The sequence below is a fragment of the Chiloscyllium plagiosum genome, chromosome 18 (assembly GCF_004010195.1).
Source record: "Chiloscyllium plagiosum isolate BGI_BamShark_2017 chromosome 18, ASM401019v2, whole genome shotgun sequence".
In the NCBI taxonomy this organism is placed as follows: Eukaryota; Metazoa; Chordata; class Chondrichthyes; order Orectolobiformes; family Hemiscylliidae; genus Chiloscyllium; species Chiloscyllium plagiosum.
Window position 1 is genome coordinate 68,647,007 of NC_057727.1, and position 22,122 is coordinate 68,669,128.

A 22,122-nucleotide genomic window follows, 5' to 3' on the forward strand; every position below is an offset into this window, starting at 1 on the left:
TAGTGAAGAAGGCTAATAGCGTGCTGGCCTTCATAACAAGAGGGATCGAGTATAGAAGCAAAGAGGTTCTTCTGCAGCTGTACAGGGCCCTGGTGAGACCACATCTGGAGTATTGTGTGCAGTTCTGGTCTCCAAATTTGAGGAAAGACATTCTGGCTATTGAGGGAGTGCAGCATAGGTTCACGAGGTCAATTCCTGGGATGGCAGGACTACCTTATACTGAAAGACTGGAGCGACTGGGCTTGTATACGCTTGAGTTTAGAAGACTGAGGGGGGATCTGATTGAGACATATAAGATTATTAAAGGATTGGACACTCTGGAGGCAGGAAACATGTTTCCGCTGATGGGTGAGTGCCGAACCAGAGGACACAGCTTAAAAATATGGGGTAGACCATTCAGGACAGAGACGAGGAGAAACACTTCTTCACCCAGAGAGTGGTGGCTGCATGGAATGCTCTGTCCCAGAAGGCAGTGGAGGCCCAGTCTCTGGATTCATTTAAGAAAGAGTTGAATAGAGCTCTCAAGGATAGTGGAATCAAGGATACTGATTAAGGAAGATCAGCCATGATCATATTGAATGGTGGTGCAGGCTCAAAGGGCAGAATGGCCTACTCCTGCACCTATTGTCTATTAATATGCAGGCTAGGTGGATTAGCCATGGAAGAGTGTAGGATTACAGGGATAGGTTGGTGGGTTTGGGTAGGATGCATTTTGGTCAGTCAGGGTGGACATGACGGGCTGAACGGCCTGCTTCTTTACACATTTGTGATACACTTATTGGAGCAAGAGAATGGTTTCTGAGCAACTTGAAATTTTCTTCCCGGTGTGTAGAATCATTAAGATAGAAAGGTATGGAGTTGCTAAGGTGTAATTGCCCCACTGTTGTCCTGTGATTAGTGATGTTTTTGGTCAGTCAGGGTGGACATGACGGGCTGAACGGCCTGCTTCTTTACACATTTGTGATACACTTATTGGAGCAAGAGAATGGTTTCTGAGCAACTTGAAATTTTCTTCCTGGTGTATAGAACCATTAAGATAGAAAGGTATGGAGTTGCTAAGGTGTAATTGCCCCACTGTTGAGTCCTGTGATTAGTGATGTTGTTTTGTCATGATTCATTGAGCAGAGTCAGGTACCCAAAACTAAGGAAAGAAAAGGAAAATGAAACGTGGGCGAACATCTCCACTAGCCTGAAAAAAGCCAGGCTCCTGGAGACAGGGTCTGCTTGGCTCGTGAACAGAAGTTACACAAGAGCCTACATTGAGCTGCAGCCTTTGATTTTAGGAAAGAAGTGATTTCCACACATCACAACATCTTTCTCTCTCTCTCGAACCACAAACAAATGTGAAGCAGTGGAAAACCTCATACACGTGAAATAGGAGCAGAAGTAGACTGTCCAGCCCTTTAGCCTGCTCTGCCATTCAATAAGATCATGGCTGATCTGTTTTATATTCCAGTGGTGTAGCTGCCCATGGCGGAATGTGACAAAATGGCTGCGTGTTTTTTTTAAACTGATACAAATGTTCAGCTGCTGCTGCGGCATTTCATGTAGCTCAAGTCATGGCCTTCACAGCCAGACAACAAAATGCCTCTGAATCTTAGTAAGATGGGGCTATAATGCAGACAGTCAGACTCTGATAAGGCAGCTCAGATGGAGACTGACTGATGTGGAATTTCTTATTTTTATATAAAATAGAAAGGAAAAGCCTGACCTACTTTAAATGATGCCTTTTAAATAATCATAATTTCATATTAGAGTAGACACATATTTGTACAATATTTGTAACTTAAATGTAGTTACATTTCTATAGAAATGGACAGAGACTGGTTTCAACAAACACGGTTGGAAAATCTTCATAAGGGTACCAGCGAGTAGCTGGCAAATGTCTGGAAAGTGGCCTGACAGTCAGTGTTCGAAATGGTCAATAAAATGTATTGTAAGAGCCCAAGGACAGGTGAGCGTGTGTCTGGCAAATATCACGAGATGATTGGATAAGCTGGACCTTGAAGTTATCCATAATTATGTATGGATGTGCAGGTCATAGGGGATGTGGCAAGCACTGATGTCAATGTTACCTCTTACCATTGTAATGCAGTATGTATAAATATCCTGTGCTTTACTGGGAAAGGGAAAGTGTTCCAGAGACCTCTCCCACAATGCATTGATATAAATATTGATTTGTGCCGCTGAACACGGGACTCAGACTCCTCTTTAAAATCCCTCTCCATCATCCACATTCCCAACCCAGGTAACTCCGGATTCTCCTACTTAACAATCAACAAAACAGAGCAAAAAATATCCCAAACAACTGCGATGTTGGAAACCAGAAACAAACGGCAGAATCGCTGCAAAAAGTCAGCAGGTCTGGCAGCATCTGTGCAGACAAAATAGAGTTAATGTTTCGGTCCAATGACCCTGGATCTATCCACCTCTGACTTAAAATTATTCAGTGACCCTCCTCTACCACCTTCTAAGATAGCGTTCAACAACCAGGGTAAGAGAAAAAAAACAACTTATCTCTGTCTTCAAAAGGGTGAGCCCTATTTTAAAACTGGAGCCCCCTGTTCTGACCCACAAGAAACATCCTTTCCATGTCCAGCCTGTCAACAACACTCAGGATCTTATAAACTTCAATCAAGTCTCTCCTCATCTACTAAACTCCAATGGAGACAAGCCCAACCTGTCCAATCTATCTTTATAAGACAACTGACTCATTCATAGTATCAATCTAGGAAACCCTCTCTGAACCACCTCCAACGTGTTTCCATTCTTCCTTCAATAAGGAATCCAAAATTGCACACAGTAGTCGAGTTGTGGTCTCATTTATATCCTGTCTTACCGAAGCATAACATCCTTACTTTTGCATTCAATTCCTGTTGCAATAAAGGAAAGTATCTATTAGCCTTCATGCTTTATCTGCATAGGGTCCTTTTTTGAGTCATGCGTCAAATCCCTCCACACCTTTACCATCTCTCTGCGTTTTTTTATTCTTCCAGTGAAAAGTGAACAATTTTACACTTTCCCACACTTTCCCAGACTCCATCCGCCAGACTTTTGGCCACTCACCCAACCTATCTTTACCTATCTAATGTCCTTATGTCTTCTTCATAACATACTTCATGCCTATACTGGCTTGCCATCTGCAAATGTGGCACCACCCCTTCACTCCCATCATCTCAGTCATTGATGCAAATTGTAAGACACTGAGGCCCCTGCACAGACCCCCTACAGGACTTCACTCATCACATCATGTCAACCAAAGATACATTTAGGAAAAGACAGGGTAGATAAAAATAAACTGTTTCCACTGGTTGTGGATTTTAGAACTAGTGTGGTCAGATCTTTAATATACAACTGAACAGGGTGGATAGATTCTCAGATTGAGCACTCTCCCAAAAGACAATGCCTGTCACCATGCAGCAGTCCTGCCACATCGCACAATAGTACAATGTTTTATAAATTAGTGCATCAGAGATACCCGCAAATATTGCCACTTACTCAAAACATTCATGCTCCTTTCTGATAGTACCAACTACCAAAAGCACTGCAAAGAATGCACTATTAATTACACAATATACAAGGTTCCTAAAGTAATGTCAACCAAATGTCACACAACTCATTTTCTCATTTTCTATCTCCCTTGCCTTGATTGACATTTCTTTTGTGTACTTTACAATTCCCTCAGTTCTCACTCTCGATTTCTTAAATCTACATTCCTACATTTTCTTATTATTCTCATTGTCCTAAAATTCTTGTTTTTCTCCTTTCGCTGCATCTTCCGTTCATCTTCGAGCTGACTTCCTTCTCCTCCTCAGTTTCGTTCACGGTTGAAATGTCCTTGGACAGTGAATTGTAAGAAAAAAACATCTATTTGAAAAGACGCTTGTTATACGTAGAAGCACAGAAAAGCTCTTTGGAGCCAGCAATTTCACCCTTCTCTGGTGTCTTATTTTGTCCTTCCAAGCCCTACACAAGTAGAAGTTTCGTTTAGTTTAAAGAACAGGACTGGATCATAATTGTGAGCACTCTAATCCGAACATGGGTATATTCAACTGACAAAGACTTCAATGTCCTTAGCAGTCACATATGCAACTTAGGTGAGGTCATAAACTACCCAGAGATGGAATGGCCGAGGTCACTAAACTGGAAAAATACGAAGTTCAATTTTTAATGAAAAGTCCCCACATATCATTTTATTTCCTCATTCCGTACTCCAGATTGATTCAGACCCGCCAATGCTTTACTTACCACACAACAGAGCGGACACTGTGTTTTGTACAATAAGAACTTCCGCACACAAAGGGAGCAATCTAGAAAATGGGGACAAAGAAACATAATTACCTCACCTCATCTGCCTTTTCCATTCACATCCCCTCGGAATAGACAACAGAAATTGATCAACACAGGAAAATACAAAGAAATGCTTCAATTTTCTGCAAGTGCTCGCAAATATGACTAATAAATCTGTGGAATGTTATGATTAGAATAACAGAGCTGTGAAGGCACACACTTGTGGCAAATTGTTCAAACATCATTCCCCTCATACACTTCAGAAATTCAGAAACACCACTGGTGTCATGGGTCCTGTGGAGGAAGTGTGATGAATTTGACTACAGTTATTTTCTTACATAACTTCAGTTTTCAAACGAAACAGATTTTACAAAATGTAGTAAATTAACTCTTTACATGCCTTCTAGACCAAACAAATTTGGACAGTATTGATGGTATACGAACAGAATAACAAATAAACAGTTTGAATGAATGAAAATGATAGAATCAATGAGATGGTTTTTTAGGAGAGTTGATGGGACTAAACCTTTTTAGCATCCCATTCTATCACCACTCACACATAGGCATCTGCTGATTTTTAAATGGGGACATTTAAGCATGGCTGTTACAACATAGGCTGCACTAACTCATCTCCAATTGAATTGTGCAAGGGTTAGACGATACTATCCTATGCTTTGCAACTTTCAATGCACTAACTGTTATCAGTTGTGAGAAACGTCAATTACATTACAAAGTATCAGAGGAATATTGTGATTTTTTTTGGAATTTAAAATCCAGTGATTATAGTTATGCTTTTCTGCAAACTGTAAAGCCATGCTTCTATTATGTTGTCACATTAATTTGCCCTAAATTTGAGTCATAGATTCATACAGCACGGAAACAGACCTTTTGGTCCGACATGTCCATACCAATCAGACATCTCAATCTGACCTAGTCCCATTTGCCAGTATTTGGCCCATATCCCTCTAAACCTTTCCTATTCATACACCTTGTGTTCAGTTCTGGTGGTCTCATTATAGGAAAGATGGGAAAGTGTTAGAAAGGATGCAAAGGAGATTTACCAGGATGCTGCTTGGACTGGAGGGCATGTCTTATGAAGAAAGGTTGAGGAACTGAGGGCTTTTCTCACTGGAGCGAAGAAGGATGAGAGATGACTTAATAGAGGTGGACAAGATGTTGATAGACATAGATAGAATGGTTAGCCAATGTCTATCACAAGAGGGCATAATTTCTAAGGTAATTGGAGGAAGGTTTCGGGGAGATGTCAGAGGTAGGTTCTTTGCACAGAGAGTGGTGGGTGCTTGGAATGCACTGCCAGCAGTGCTAGTAGAGTCAGAGACATTAGGGACATTGAAGTGACTCTTGGATAGGCATATGGAAGATAGTACAATGAAGCATATGTGGGTTAGTCTGATCTTAGAGTTGGATAGAAGGCCGGCACAAACATCGAGGGCCAAAGGGCCTGTACTGGGCTGTACTGTTCCATGTAAATGTTGTAATTGTACCAGCCTCCACCACTTCCTCTGGTAGCTCATTCCATACAAGCACCACCCTTTGCGTTCAAAAAATTGCCCTCAGATCCTTCTTAAATCTTTCCCTTCTCACCTTAAACCTATGCCCTCTAGTGTTAGGTTCCCCCACCCTAGGAAAAAGACCTTGGCTATTCACCCTATCCTGTCCCTCGTGATTTTATAAACCTCTATATGGTAACTCCTCATCCTATTTCTCTAATTTGATAGCCCAGGATACATTTACACATAAAAATAGATATTCAAGGTACATAAGTAGATGCATCTTGATAATAGAATTATTTTGCATATATCAAATATATATATATGGCATATACTACATACAATCTGGATGTAAGTTTGCTCGCTGAGCTGGAAAGTTCGTTTTCAGATGTTTCGTCACCATACTAGGTGACAGCATAGAGTCAGAGAGTCATAGAGATGTACAGCATGGAAACAGACCCTTCGATCCAACCCGTCCATGCCGACCAGATATCTCCTCCCAATCTAGTCCCACCTGCCAGCACCTGGCCCATATCCCTCCAAACCCTTCCTATTCATATACCCATCCAAATGCCTTTTAAATGTTGCAATTGTACCAGCCTCCACCACTTCCTCTGGCAGCTCATTCCATACACGTACCCCTTCTGCATGAAAAAGTTGCCTCTTAGGTCTCTTTTATATCTTTCCCCTCTTACCCTATGCTCTCTAGTTCTGGACTCCCCGACCCCAGGGAAAAGACTTTGCCTATTTACCCTACCCATGACCCTCATAAGTTTGTAAACCTCTATAAGGTCACCCCTCAGCCTCCAATGCTCCAGGGAAAACAGCCCCAGCCTGTTCAGCCTCTCCCTGTAGCTCAAATCCTCCAACCCTGGCAACATTCTTGTAAATCTTTTCTGAACCCTTCAAAGTTTCACAAAATCTTTTTGATAGGAAGGAGACCAGAATTGCACGTAATATTCTAACAGTGGCCTAGCCTCCGGTGAAGCGCTGGTATTAGTGACCCACTTACTTAGAATCAAATGGCATCAGGAAGAACTTGAAATGCTGGATTAAGAATGGATTCCAATGTTGAAGGAAAAGACTTTGTAGCTAATGGGTGCTGTTCAACCTGGAGACTGGGCCCCAGTACACTTTACGGTCTTACTAAGAATTTGGACAGTGGCATTTAAAGTTATTCAAGTAATTCTGCAGATGACACCAAAAACTGTGCAAGGGTTAAAATTGTAGAGGACTGCAATCCAATACGAAAGATTCAGATGCAGCAAGCGACAGGTCTATAAAACAAAAAGTGCTTAATTTGAATAAATGCAGCATCATGTGTTGAACATAAAATACCATTTGCAAGGAATAAAAGTGAAGGAGGCTGAGAGAAAATAATATTGGTGCTGTCATATACAGATCACTGAAGGGTAATTAACACTTGATAACTTTTATGTACTTAAGAGAATCAGCAGCTGTGCCATATACAGTTTCACAATTTGTCCACTTGATAGAAAGTTTCACTGCAACTTTTATTCCCCAACCCCCAGCATATTTATCTTCATTTTTCCATTTATAAACTCAACTTTCAAAGTTAAGACCCTATATAGAAAGACAGCACCAAAAACCTGACTCCGTTAAAAGAAAGTAGACAAACGTTCACTTTTTGTAAAAAAAAAATTAATTGCAGATGAACTGTTAAGAAATAGAAGCACAATGATTTCCAAGTAGTGGATCTTTTAAGTGCTTTTCTCCCAGAACATGCTTATCAAACAGGTACTTGGCCATGCGATTCTGGGGAGCTCCTAAAAGGAACAGGTTGGTGATGAAATTGCCAAGCTTCTTGATAGCCTGGACTTACTCATCCAAGTCATCAGTTTCCACAGTCACACATATGATGGTTGGCCTTATCAGAAGCCAGTTTGCATAGCTCCAGCAGTGACTAGTTCACTGTCTTCTTCAGATGAAGGGCACACCTCACTTGCTTTGAGGGTATTGTTCCATTCTCGCTGAGTTTGGAACTTCATCAGCTTTTCGTGGCACTGATGCTGGAAAGATTTGGCGATATCTTTCTGTGCAACATTGTCTCAGTCAAAGAAGGCATGTAGACATAGGAAGCACACAATTCCAGGTTGACCTGGATGTTGATGGCTGCTTCACAATCCTGGTGGCAATTCTGTTGGATTTAGGAAGCAATTCTGATCTGACCACAGTTGTCCATAGAAAAGCGTTTAAAATAAAAATTTCACTGAAAGTCCATCATCACAGTAGAGAAACTGTATCTAAAGCTATCAAAGTATTAGGGTGCACAAATAGAACTAGTCAAAAGGTATCAATCTATCATTATCCAGATCAATGGTCAAACCTTTTCCAGAGTACTTGGTGTATTTTTGCTCCTGTTTTCCATTCCAGACACACATACTGGCAGCATAGTGACAATGGAAATGATTCAGCTCTCTAATTTAAAAAAAACTTCAGCTAAGCAAATTGGTTTAAGGAGGTTGGTTGATTTACTTCAGAGCAGCACAGACGTGGGAGAAATCTATGCAATAATTAAGTAGTTGGGTAGTCTCCCTATCAATAGATTATTTGAATAAACACTGGAAAGAAGCACAAAACACAAGTCAAATGAAACATGCATAAAAATACATTGCACGCTATACACTTCATCTTTTCCCAGAGATTGGTGAGCCTTCCAAGTGTATTACTAGCTTAGTGTGGTAAATGCTGTCTCTCTGCATGCCTTGAAGAGAGAGTTGTACTAGTTCCGAACTGAGACCGCAACTTTTGTCAGATCTGCTGCAGTTGATAAGACTCTCACCAGGGTCAGAGGGTTGTGTGTTTGATTTCCATCTGAGACTTGAGCACAAAAGAGATGCTCACATTAACACAGCACAACGAAAGCACCAAGCTGTCTGAGGGATCACCTTTCAAAGAGATGTTAAGATGGAGGCAGATGTAAAAACTCTCTCTGATACATTTACAAAGAAGAGTAAAAAGAGTTCTCTCTCATGCCCTGGCCAATAATTTATTTCTCAATTAACATCTCATACAAATAAAATTATTATCCAACCGTTATCACATTGCAACCTGTGGGAGTTTGCTGTTCACAACTTGGCTGCCGTATTTCCTACGTGACAACAGCAAGTACATTTCAAAAGTACTTCAATGGCTGTAAACCACCTTAGGATATCCTGACATTGCAAAAGGCATTAAATAAATGCAAGGTTCTTTCTTTCTTTTCACACGGTCCAAGTGATTACTTGGACTGGTTTAGAGAGAAATTTTAGAGATTTTTTTACCCCTCAACAGGACTGTGGTTTTATTGCCTCTTCCGCCCACTGCTTTCCCCCCCCCCCCCCCTTCAATCACCCTAAGGTGCTGCAGAATGAGAGATGGGAGAGGTAGTGGTAGTGCACAGTACGGAAGATGCTGGCCAGCTATCATGCTTTAGGGGGAGGCTTGACGGACCCAAGAGGTCTTTTGCAGTTTAGTATGTAGGGAAGCTCAGTCATATGCTTAGGCACTGCTGAGTGTGTAACCCAGGGATCTAGGTGCAAATAAGTAGTTTGAAAGAAGCATAGAAGGAGGTGAATGCAGACAAACACTTTTTCCGCATGTGGGCAAGTCCAGAATGGGGTAGACAGGGATAGACAGTAAATACAACTGTAAGATCCCATTAAAAGATCAAATAAGGAGTTTAGGTGGAATGCTTTTATATAAGTGATGAAGAATGTGGAACACCCACAGGGAATGACAATCACAAAAAGCATTGATGTATTAAATGAGAGACTGATGTATATCTAAGGCAGAAAGGAATAAGACAGATCTACTTTTAACAGGGAAAAATAAAGGAGGACTGAGGAGGCGATTTTCAGGTAGGATGCTTGTATTTACATAGCACCTTCAACATAGCAAAGCATGCCAGTTCACAGCAGTATTGAACAACAAGCCATGTATTAAATTATTAAATGTTTGGTCAAAGGCTTTCTTGCCTGTTTTCCAAACTTTCCCTACTTCAAGCTACCAATCAATCTAAGGTGCATCCAAGTCTCAGCTTTATCAGGGTGATATAAGAACTTCTATAGCTTTCCTAGATCACACTTGTTTGATTTGGACCTTCAGTCCTCACAACTTCTGTTGCTGCATCAATACTAAAAGCCCTGACTCGAATAATTCCTGTGGAGATTCCTAAGTCAGACCCATATATTTCCCCTGTTATCAGAGAAACATTTGCTTTGTGGTGGGATTATCGTTTTATGTAAGTAATATGTTTGAAATACTTAATCTCATTATGCAACACGTATGTACATTTCTATGGTAACTTTGATGTAAAGGTTCCAGTGCTCCTGCACGTGTTATCAAACAAAACAAACCACTCACTACATGAGCTGAAAATGTGTTGCTGGAAAAGGGCAGCAGGTCAGGCAGCATCCAAGGAAGAGAATCGACATTTCGGGCATAAGCCCTTCTTCAGGAAGGGCTTATGCCCGAAACATCGATTCTCCTGTTCCTTGGATGCTGCCTGACCTGCTGCGCTTTTCCAGCAACACATTTTCAGCTCTGATCTCCAGCATCTGCAGTCCTCCTCGAAGATTTTTTTCACTCACTACATGAGTATATATTAACTGCTTACGTATCTTGGGAATGATAGAAGTGTTCAGCATATTGTTTTTCATTATGTTTGCCAGTTGATAAAGATGAGCTGAGGAATATCAGTGTGAACATAGCACAAAATTTCTTTGACAAAGAATGTATTAATTCATGATGATCATCGCTCCTTCAATTTACTCGTTGGTGTGTCTGTTGTCCATTCATTTATTGAGTTGATAGTCTAATTACAGCTCACTGAATTCATTGTTCATTGTTCATTTTGTGTGATCGATTAGTAAATTTGCTCTACCACTGCTCCATTACTTGTTTTTGTGTTGTTCCTATTGCTGTACTCACTGGCGCCCACATTGATTTTAAGCAAATTTGTTTGTTAATTTATTTATTTGATGTTGCATCAGTATCTCTGAATACATCAATTCACTTCTTTGCATTTCTCAATTTAATTCACAGGTTCTCACTATTGCATTAATTTATCAGTAAACATTCTCGAACGTTCAGGAGTTTGCAAATCAAGTGTTATGGAGGTGGAGTATTAGGTCCAGCTGGGATGCTTTTCAGAGGGCTGGCGCAGACCCAATGGGCTGAACAGCCTCTTTCTGCACTGTAAGGATTCCATGATTTGAGCAACAGAGGTGAGAGAATTCAAGCTTCAGAAAAGCAGCAGATAGGAAGAACACTACTAAAAGGATGCAGCATTCTTGACTCTTTTGTTTTGTGGTTGAACAAAGCACCACTTTTAAATTTTGAACGATTTAGAGAAACCTAGTTAAGTCACAAAGCACTCGAGAACATTTTCAGAGCCGAGTTTTGACTGCCGGAGAAGAAAATGGAAAAGTAAACAGAAACCAAATATTGCTCTGCCAAAGGACAATCAGGCAGCGTGTAAGCGTTGAAACTACTGAATGAGTGAAAAATAAGGAGCCTCCTCTCTCTCTCTCAAATTGTGCTGCCTAGCTGACCACTTATACAACTATCCGACTACACGAGCCAATAGACAGAAGCCGAAACAGAACAACTGTTGGATCTAACTTCAACTGTTTATCCTTACATTTCAACAACAAGGAGCTCAAGCCCCAATGGGATACTACGGTGGCTCACTAGGACTTTAGTTTAAGTTTTGTCTTATCAATACTTGTTATAATCTAGCTGTGTGTAATCTTTTGTTAATAACTTTATCATTTGATTTATTATTGTCACCTGTACTGAGATACAGTGAAAAGTATTGTTTTGCATGACAAATCATATCTTACATTAGTACATCAAGGTTATAGAATGGAAAATATACCAGGGTAATAGAATGGATTGCAAAGATCCTTTCATAATTATTCATAAGAAACTAATGTTTTAATCAGTTTAGGGGCAGGGGACAGCTATTTAGCCCCTCGAGTCTGCTCTGCCATTTGAGCCCTGGGCTAATCATTAATCTCAATGCCATATTCGTGTGCTCTCTCATTTTGCCTTGGGGTCATCAGTAACTAAAGTCTATTAAGCGCCTTTTTTTTCTATATTTCAGAGAATACAAGCCCACTCTCAGCAGAATCCCACCAACTGAAGAATCTGATAAACGTTTGTTGCACTTCTATGGCAGGTAATTTTCCAAAGACAAGGGGACCTGAACCACACATAATGCTCCAGAGGAGGTCTCACTAACATCCTATACAAGCGAAGCAAGTGTACTCAATCACATTGGAACAAAGGCTAACATACTGTGTACCTTCTGAATTGCTTGCTGCATTTGCATGTCACTAAGCAGAAACTTGACTGCTGATCGGCCTTAATTTGAATCAATACCAATTAAAAGGAGGTTACATGATCTATATTAATCTACAATTCACTCACCATGTGGTACATGTGGCCATGGCATTTTATATTGCTCAATGGGAGAAAGACTGCAGGAATTCAAAATTCTTCACTGAATGGTACTGTCATGACCCTGATGAGTACACTCAAAATCACGCCGCAGTATTCCATGAAAGATGACCAATTCAATGGCTATGATGGTTAATGCCTCTTTTACTGACTAAGTAAAAGAAACTCACACCAGGTTTCAACAATGATGCAGAAAAACAACAATTTACTATAACAACTTATCTTTAAATAGACAGGGTAAAAGCAGGTTATTAATTACTAAAATATAAACTTAAAACTATAATCACTTGAATTCCAACCACAAACATATTTATTCACAAATTGGATGGACAGTAGATAAATGGCTTTACCAGAGTACCTAGGAGAACTATATAGGCAAAAATGAACAAAGTTCCTGGATCAAGAGTCCAAAAGCACGAAAGGAATTTAAGGTACTTTCTCACAGCTTTTTCAGTTTCTGGCAATGATATCACACTGTCCAACATGGCTAACTTCAATTCAGCAGGCGGTCAGTTGGGCCTAGGTCTTGCCAGAGTTTGCAGCTTTCCCTCTGCAGTGTCTTTCAATATTATTTATTTTCCAATCATAAAGGGAGAAGGGGAATTTGGTTTGCTTGCAGATTTTTGAAAGTCTGGGTCCCACTGCACTTATAAAACATGTGTAGTCCTTATAGTTCAATTCCTGCCTCACGCGACTCTCTGTGTGGAGTTTGCACATTCTCCCCATGTCCGCTTGGGTTTCCTCCCGGTGCACTGGTTTCCTCCCAAAATCCAAAAATGTGCAGGTTAGGTGAATTGGCCATGCTAAATTGCCCGTAGTGATAGGTGAAGGGTTAATTGTAGGGGAATGGGTCGGGGTGGGTTGCGCTTCGGCGGGTCAGCGTGGACTTGTTGGGCTGAAGGGCCTGTTTCCACACTGTAAGTAATCTAATCTTATGTTACATATGGAGATCGTAAATTCCTTAATTTTATAAACTGAGTAGACATCATTTAGGACTTGCATTTGAACTTTGCCTCTATCATACCCAGCAAATGGGTCAGCAGCAAAAATGACCTACTACACTCTGCACATTAAATTTTCCACACAATACATAATGCAACATCAAGCAATATGGGGAGGATGGGGCTGTTATCACTGAGTGTCCCAGTCAGGAAGGCTTTCTGCATTAGCTATTACAAATGAATAAATGGGGCCCAGTACTTGATTTCCACAGACTGCTGTGAATTATTTTCATAGAATACCTACAGTGTGAAAGCAGGCCATTCGACCCATTCCGTCCATACCAACCCTCCGACCCAGATCCATTCCACTACCCTATCCCTGAAATGCTGAATTTCCCATGGCTAATCCACCTTACCTACATGTCACTGGACACTATGGGGCAATCCACCTAACCTGCACGTCCTTGGACTGGAGGAGGAAAGCAGAGTACCTGGAGGAAACCCAGGCAGACACAGGGAGAATGTGCAAACTGCACAAAGATAGTTGCCTGAGGCTGGAATTGAACCTGGGTCTCTGGCACTGTAAGGCAGCAGCGTTAATCAATGCATTGCCTAATTTTATTTAACAGTAGTTTCACTATCAACATGATGTGATCACAACATTTCAAAGATCATACAAGTGCACTTAAGGTCCTGGTATAATGGAGTCTGCTTTAGCACATATTTCCTGACTTTTGCACAATATGTCAAACTTTCCATAAATGATCCACAAATGACAAACCTCTGGCTGATAGTACTTATCAGCATCCACCAAGCAATTTAATAAAATGAAACATGATTTGAAAATGTTTCATTTGAAATTGCACTTTGTATGGAAATATGAATTAAAATAAATACATTATTTATACTTACAAGGAAGTATTTGTTATTAACTACTGAGTTACTGATTCATGCTTATTACTTTAATGATAAACCTTTGATTAAAAATTGTACGGCTAGATTTGGAATCAGTCAATGTGAAATATTATAATCAAGGAAATGCAAAGAAGATTTAATTTCTGGGATGACAGGTTTGGTGTACAGGCAGAGACTGGGTCAGTTAGGTTTATATGCACTAGAATGTAGACATCTGAGGGAGTATCTCATAGAAACTGATAAAATTCTAATAGGACTAGACAGGGAGAATGTTCCTGATGACTGGGGATTCCAGGACAGAGAGTTACAATCTAAGGATAAGGGGGTATGACAGAAATGAGGAGGAACTTTTTTCACCCATTCAGTGGTGAGTCTGTGGAATTGCCTGCCACAGGAAACTGTTGAGGCCAAAACATTGAATGTTTTCAAGGAGTTAGATAGAGTTGTTAGAGATAAAGAGATCAAAGGGTATGGGAAGATCAGGGTACTGAGTAGGATGATCAACCATGATCAATTGGAATGGCAAGGCAGCCTTGAAGGGCAGAATGGCCTACTCCTGCTTCCATGGTTGATATTTCTATGCTTAGCTGATGACATTTTCCCATTGCAAATGAACATCAAATGCACTGCATAAATCTGAGTAAAATGTAGGAAAGAGTCAGTGTCCTTGCAAATAGATGCAAACTGGATCAGGGAATAGAAAATCTCAATTTTTGAGAAGCTGAAAATTATTGATCAGTTAAGGAAGGTGTTATGTAAGCAAAAAAAACAAACTGATGAAGAGTCACCGGACTCAAAAACATTAACTCTGCTCTCTTCCCACAGACCAGCTGAGTTTCCCAGGCAATTCCTGTTTATGTTTCAGATCTGTAGCTCATGTTTTATTTTAGTGTTACGCAAGCACTTGTGTCATGAAGAATAGAGATTACTGAATCAGTATTTCACAATTAGTTTAAAGATGGAGTTGCAAAGGGGGTCAATTGAAATGCCCAAAGGTGCCCAAACAAGAAAGTAAGTCTGAGATGCTGTAAGCAGGTGGGTTACCAATCAGGTAACATGGCTTCACCTATTAACATGATCTTGAAATATAGTTCCTGCAGATCTTGTGATAGTGATGATCCAGTGTACTGTGTTTGCAAAGAAAGAAACATTTCTTTCAAGCTCATTCCACAGTTGTTGAAGCACATAAATCAAAGAGAGCCCTTAAAACAGCAAGGTCCCATAAATTAGATTGATTGCCTATATCTGTAGGATTCTATAAATTAGACTGATTTAGAAAAACAACAGGCTCCCATAAATTAGACTAATTCTTTAAAATCACAAGATTTCACAAATTAACCCAATGTTCAAAAACAGTGTGATTTGATTCAGTAAATTAGCAAGAAATATTAAAAGAGACTAAGAGCTTATATAAATAGACAGAAAGGAAGAGAGCCACTAAATTAGACCCCAGGAGGTTAATACCGGGGAGTTTATAATTGTAAAAGGAAGTGGCAGAGACTTGTAACAAATATTTTGAATGCATCTTCTTGCTAAAATATATTAAAAGCATCTAACTCACAATAGAAAATCAAGATGCAAAATAAAGGGAGGAACTGAAAACAACGATTACCACAGAAAAATTAGCAGGCAAACTAATAAGACTATCGATAGATAAGTCACTTGTTGCATGCTTAGATCTCAACAGGTAGCTGTAATGAGATGGTTGCATTGGCTGCAAGCTTACATTTTCCCTAGATTTTGGATAGGTGCCAGTAGAGTGGAAAACCTTACTGAAGAAAGATGGGGATGAGAGTGAAAGGAAAATGGGGAAGTTCATTATTAAGGATGTTGTAGGAAAACCATAACACAGTCAAACAATGTCAATATAACTCTATGACTGGGAACTCGTGGCTCACCACTGTTCGTCGGGGAGGAATCTGTTGTCCTTACCTGACCTGGTTCACCAGGTGAATGGAGACCCATAACAATGTGGTTAGTTTAAACTGTCCTCTGGAATAATATGGCACCTGACTCAATTGTATCAAATTGCTGAGAGAAAAGTCAATGAAGTATAAAATTACAAGGATAACCTGTGTGCTACTGGGTATCTGAAAGTCAAAAGATACACCCGTCAACCCGAGAAATCCAATTAGTAACACTGGATCTTCTACCAAAATTGGGGTATCTGTTCTATAGACATGCACTGAGTCACACTTAACAAACAATATACCAAACTATCTCTGGGCACATCCTGTCCCATCAGAAAGACAGACCCACCAGAGGTTGGGGAATTGTGGTATAGTCAGGAGGCAATGGTCCTGGCAGTACTCAACACTAGTTTCATTCCACCAAGTCTCTCAACATCGGATCAAGCATGGGCAAGGAAACATCTAGTTGATTATCACTGACCAACTACCCTCAGCTGATGAATCAATTCACCTTCATGTTAACCCCCACTCCCACTTAGAAGATGCATGGAGTGGCAATGGCATAGAAAGCACTCTGGTTGATGGACTTCAACATACATCTTCAAGAGTCGTTCAGTCATACCACTACTGACTGAAATAGCCTTTTGGGAGATGGGATTCTGGGTAACTCCATCTGGCTTGGAATCATGGATATTGTAATTTTTTTTAACCACCAAAAATCAATTATTCAATACAATTCAGAACAGGAACAAACTCTTCAGCCTGTGGCGAATCCTCATCCTTATTTACACCCGCTAGTTATTGCTTATACATGGTTTCTACCCCGCTGTTCATCCTCCATTCATGTATCTATCAAGATGCATCTTAAATATTGCTAACCTGCCTATTTCCACCACCTCCAAGTACTTCCCATCATCTGTGAAAAACTTTCCCTGCACTTTTCCTGTAAAGTTAACCCCCTCTCACCTTGAACCTGTGCCCTACTTTAACTGACCTTTCCACCCTCGACAAAAGCCTCTGACATCCACCTTATCTATACCCTTTCATAATTTGGTAGACCTCTATCAGATCATCCCCCTCAGCCTCTATCTTTCCAATGAAAACAATCCAAGTTTATCCAACCTCTCCTCATAACTAAAACCCTCCAGACCAGACAGCATTCTGGTAAATCTTCTCTGCACCCTCTCCAACGTATTCACATCCTTCTGGTAGTGTAACGACCAGAACTATACACAATATTCCAAATGTGGCCTAACTAGTTTTGTATAGCTGTAACATAACTTTCCAAATTTTATATTCAATGCCAACTCAACACACAGACAAACACACAGTCCAAAACTGGGGTAAAGGGGGATGGGATTCAAAACATCAGCCATGGTCAGCTGATGATCAGCAATGGTCAGCATCAGCAATGGATCAGCCATGATCTTTGTTGATAAAGTACTCAATGAAGTTGCATTGGAAGTTATCCTTTGTCTACCTCACAGTGTAATGCGCCTGAATTACAAACTGCAAACTGTTCAAGATAAGTCAGAATACATTTACCCATCTTTCACTTTACAATATCAGCTTTTTTAAAGAGGTCTCCACTTCCCCACTTATTCATCACAGTCCTGCACTTTTTCCATGTTCAAGTCTTTCAAAAGAAACTGTTACAATATTCATTTTACAGTGATGATGATATTTATTGGAGGTACATGTGCACAAAACACAGAAATCAAGTACACAGGTGCAGCAGGTAATCAGGAAGATTAATGAAATATTGGCCCAATTTAGTGGGGTTACTGTATAAAAGTAGGGAAGTCTTACTGCAACTGTACAAGGTGCTGGTGAGACCACATCTGGAGAATTGTGAGCAGTTTTGGTTCCCTTACTTAAGGAAAGATTTTCTTTGGGAGACAGAAGATTCACTAGAACGATCCCTGGTAGGGAGGGATTGTCTTATTAGCAAAGGTTAAACAAGTTAGGACTCTACACACTAGAGTATTGAAAAATGGGAGGCGCTCTCATTGAAACATACAGGATATCTTTACTGATTTGACAGTGTGAATGCTGAGAGGATGCTTCCAACGTTGGAAGAGTCTAGGACCAGAGGGCACAGTCTCAGAACAAAGAGGCACCAACTTATGGACGGCACAGTGGCTCAGTGGCTAGCACAGCAGCCTCAAAGCACCAGGGTCCCAGGTTCGATCCCAGCCTCGGGTGACTGTGTGGAGTTTGCACATTGTCCCCGTGTCTGTGTGGATTTCCTCCGGGTGCTCCAGTTTCCTCCCACAGTCCAAAAATGTGCAGGTCAGGCGAATTGGCCATGCTAAATTGCCCATAGTGTTAGGTGCATTCATCATGGCAAAATGGGTCTGGATGGGTTGCTCTTCAGAGGGTCAGTGTGTACTGGTTGAGCCGAAGGGCCTGTTTCCACACTGTAGGTAATCTAATCTAAACTTAAGACCAAGATGACGAGGAGTTTTTTTTTCCCAGAGTTGAGTGTATTTGAAACTCCTTGCCACAGAGAGCTGTGGGGTCAGACTCCTTACATTTATTTAATACTGATAGATAAATTCTTGATTAGTAAGGGAATTCAGGGTTTCAGGGAAAATGAGGAAAGTGAATAGAGGGAATAATGGCTCAGCTGTTATCCTATTAAATGGAGGAGCATGCTCAAGTTGCTGAACTTCCCACCGCTGTTCCTATTTCTTCTGGTTCTGGTCGTATAGCTAAGTTAAATTAATATTTCTGCAATATATGTTAAGAAGAGCAGGATTCTTTTTTAAGATTTATTTTAAATTTGTTCTGCGAGTGGTGCTAGGGTGTCTGGAGTTTGTTCACATGCAGTTTAATGAGGGAATAAAATACTTGATGAATAGTTTCGTGTACTTAGGTAAGAAGGGGTAGCAGAAAACAAATTGCTTATGTCTAGCGAAATGCATCGAGGAGCACAGGAAAACAGAAACATCCAGAAGCAGTCAGGCAGTGAGCAGCTCTGTTCAAGAGTCATCTAGACTCAAAACATGAGCTTGCTCTTTCTCTATGGATGCTATCTAACCCACTGTCTATGGATGCTATCTATCCAGCATTTCAGTGAGCAGGTTCATTTTGAAAAAAAAGGACCTGCAGAAGTGCTGTTAATAGCAATCTCCAAAACAATCAGGGCTGGCGGAAAAGCCACCTATAAAGTCAGTGCGCCTGTGAATACCACACAGTGCTGAAGTGCTAAGCTAGTAAAAAACCTGGTCAGAAAACCGCTGGAAGCTGAGTGTATGGAAAGCCCATGTGTTTGCTCCAAAACTACTTTAAGAAGTCAATAAGTAACCAATTACAACCATAACAGCTAAATAAGAAAATGAAGCAAGATTGTTGCTGTGTTAAAAAAGTGCAAGTCTTTATTTCTGATGTATGCAATAAGACCATTTCAAGTTGTTTGCCATACAGTTGGCTCTGCTATAGCGCATGTTTCTTCAACGCAAATTGGCTTTAACGCGATTGAAGAATTTAGACAGGTATTTGCAGAATGTGAACTTTCCTTACCTGTACTGGCTAGAACCTGATTGGCATGGCTATTGCACGATTTTCATATAATGTGATATCACACGAGAATCGAGCTATCATATCAGAAATGACTGTACAGTTCATGTTTGTGTGCAATAATCTTTTATGTTCTTTTGTTTGAGGTACATTAGCAACCTCTTGTGAATATGCACTGCCTTGCGCCCCTGATCCAACATTTAGAGAGTAGGAAGGGAGGTGAAGGGTGAGAAGAGCATTCTCTTCGGTCTGTATTTGCATTGGATATGTGCCATCAGTGACAGAGCAACAGCTGGGGATGTTGCACGCAATGTGAGCATGGGGAGTATGCCCTGTGCTGTTGCAGCATAAGCTAATGCATACTTTTATTAAATCCCTCCTAATGTATCACCAAACTCAACTACTAGAATCAACAATTTGGATGAGTGTATAGCAGACATGGTTAAGTTTACAAATGACACCGAAGTTGGTGGTAGAGTGGACAGTAAAGGAGGTTATCTAAGAGTACAATGGGATCTTGATAGGCTGGGCCAGTGGCCAAGGAATTTCAAATGGGACTTTAATTCAGATAAATGCAGAGAGTTGCATTTTGGTAAGACAAACCAGGGTAAGTTAATGGTAGGGATTTGGGGAGTGTTGTCGAACAGAGACCAAGGAGTGCCTTGAAAATGGCATCATTGATAGACAGGGTAGTAAAAGTGATGCTTGGCATGCTTGTCTTCATTGGTCAGAGCACTGAGTATAGGAGTTGGAATGTCACGTTATGGCTATAAAACACATTGGCAAAGCCACATTTGGAGCACTGCATACAATTCTGGCCACCTTGCTAAAGGAAGGATGTTATTAAACTGGAAAGAGTGTAAGAAAAGATTTAAGGATTTTACCAAGATTGGAAGGTTTGAGTTATAAGGAGAGGCTGGATGGGCTGGGACTTTTTACCCTGGAGCATAGGCAGTTGAGGGGTGACCTTATATAGGTTTGTAAAATCATGAGGGGCATAGACAAGATGAAGACTTAGGTAGGGGAATCCAAAACGAGAAGATATAGGTTGAAAGTGAGAGGGGAAAGATTTAAAAGGGACCTGAGGGGCATCTTTTATACATAGACAGTGGTGCAAATGCCAAGGGAAGTGTAGGTGTGGGTATAATTACAACATTTAAAATATATTTGGACAGGTACATGAATAGGAAACGTTTAGAGGTATATGGGCAAATTGGGACAAGTTCGGATTAGGAAGCCTGGTTGGCAAAGTTAAGTTGGACTGAAGGGCCTGTTTCCATGCTGTATGACTCCATGAAACTTTACAAACAACAGAATCTGCTTACATGCAAATAGAAGAGTGTGAAGGTGTCACCATTATCATCCTGGTCATAGAATGAGTAACTAAGTGAGAAAAATGGTGCAGAGATCAGTGTCTGCACAACAGTAATTCCATTATACTCAAGATATCCCATCGGAGAGATGCTGCGGGCAACTAGATTACTCTGTTGGATTAATCATCTGAGATACAACTGTTTTACTGTCTAGGGACATCATAATCACTTTCATTGTTGTATTACAGGAAAACAAATAAATCAATTTGACAATGTGTACTTGTTCAACAGCAATTTAGGGACAGATATACTGTAATGATGTCTGCTAGGATTAATTCCACACATGAATTAGCAAGTCATCTGGATACATTTTAAAAAAACTGGAGTTTCTCAACGCAACCTAGCATTATCAGTCAAATTACATAAGATGTTAAATTGGTGGGAAATAAGCTGAGCCAAAAGCACACAGACACTTGGGAATGGAGTGAGGAGCTATGAACAGAAGAATTAAAAGCAAGACAGGCCAAGATGATTTAGCCATGGCCTGATTGCCATTTTACTGCCTGGTCTCCATAAACCTAAACTCCATTAAAAATCTAACTCAGCTTTGAATGTAATTCAGTAACCAATATCCATTGCTCCCTTGACAGGAAATTCCAACGATTAAATATTCTCAGAAGACATCCTTCTTTATCTCGACCTTAAGATGAAAGACACTTTATTTAGAAACAGTGTCCCCCATTTTTGCCCCCACAACATCTCCAGTCAGGCTCTGTCAGAATCTTACATATTTGAATAACCTTTTTTTAATTTTCTAGTGAGCAAGGACACACCTTGCTCAACTCTTCTCCTGAGGGAATCCCTTCAATTCTGAAAATCATCACACAAACTTTCTCTGAACTGCTTTATGTGATAACGCCTCACTGCTCCTTAAATCTGTACTTGAAGGGTTGTCTCATCCACATCCTGTGCAGCTCCAAAAAGACTTTTATAATTCATTCAATTCATAATATAGTCCAAGAGGATCCAATGCGTTGTCAGAAGAGTGAGTAGAAAGGCAACAGAAACTGCAGATGAGTATAACCATAATCATGAAACAATGGGACAGTGTCAAGAATGGTATGGAAGAACCACAAAACTAGACCAAGCTGAAGGATGACGAAAGAGCCAAACAAAGTTGAATTCCACATCATTCAAAAGTGACCATCAGTAAGCTTATAGAAATATACCAGATACTAGGATATGGGCAGCTTTT

The 22,122-nt window shown here is 40.4% G+C and overlaps 1 protein-coding gene across 3 annotated transcripts in view; it reads right to left on the reverse strand.

Annotated features, from left to right (window-relative positions):
- Positions 1 to 22,122, reverse strand: part of rad18 (RAD18 E3 ubiquitin protein ligase) — a 285,566-nt gene that overhangs the window by 224,830 nt on the left and 38,614 nt on the right. For all 3 annotated transcript variants that reach the window (XM_043708545.1, XM_043708543.1, XM_043708544.1), the window contains one exon: positions 4,249 to 4,310. In XM_043708545.1, coding sequence (XP_043564480.1) covers positions 4,249 to 4,310 — 62 coding nt within the window. The remainder of the gene's footprint in view (positions 1 to 4,248; positions 4,311 to 22,122) is intronic.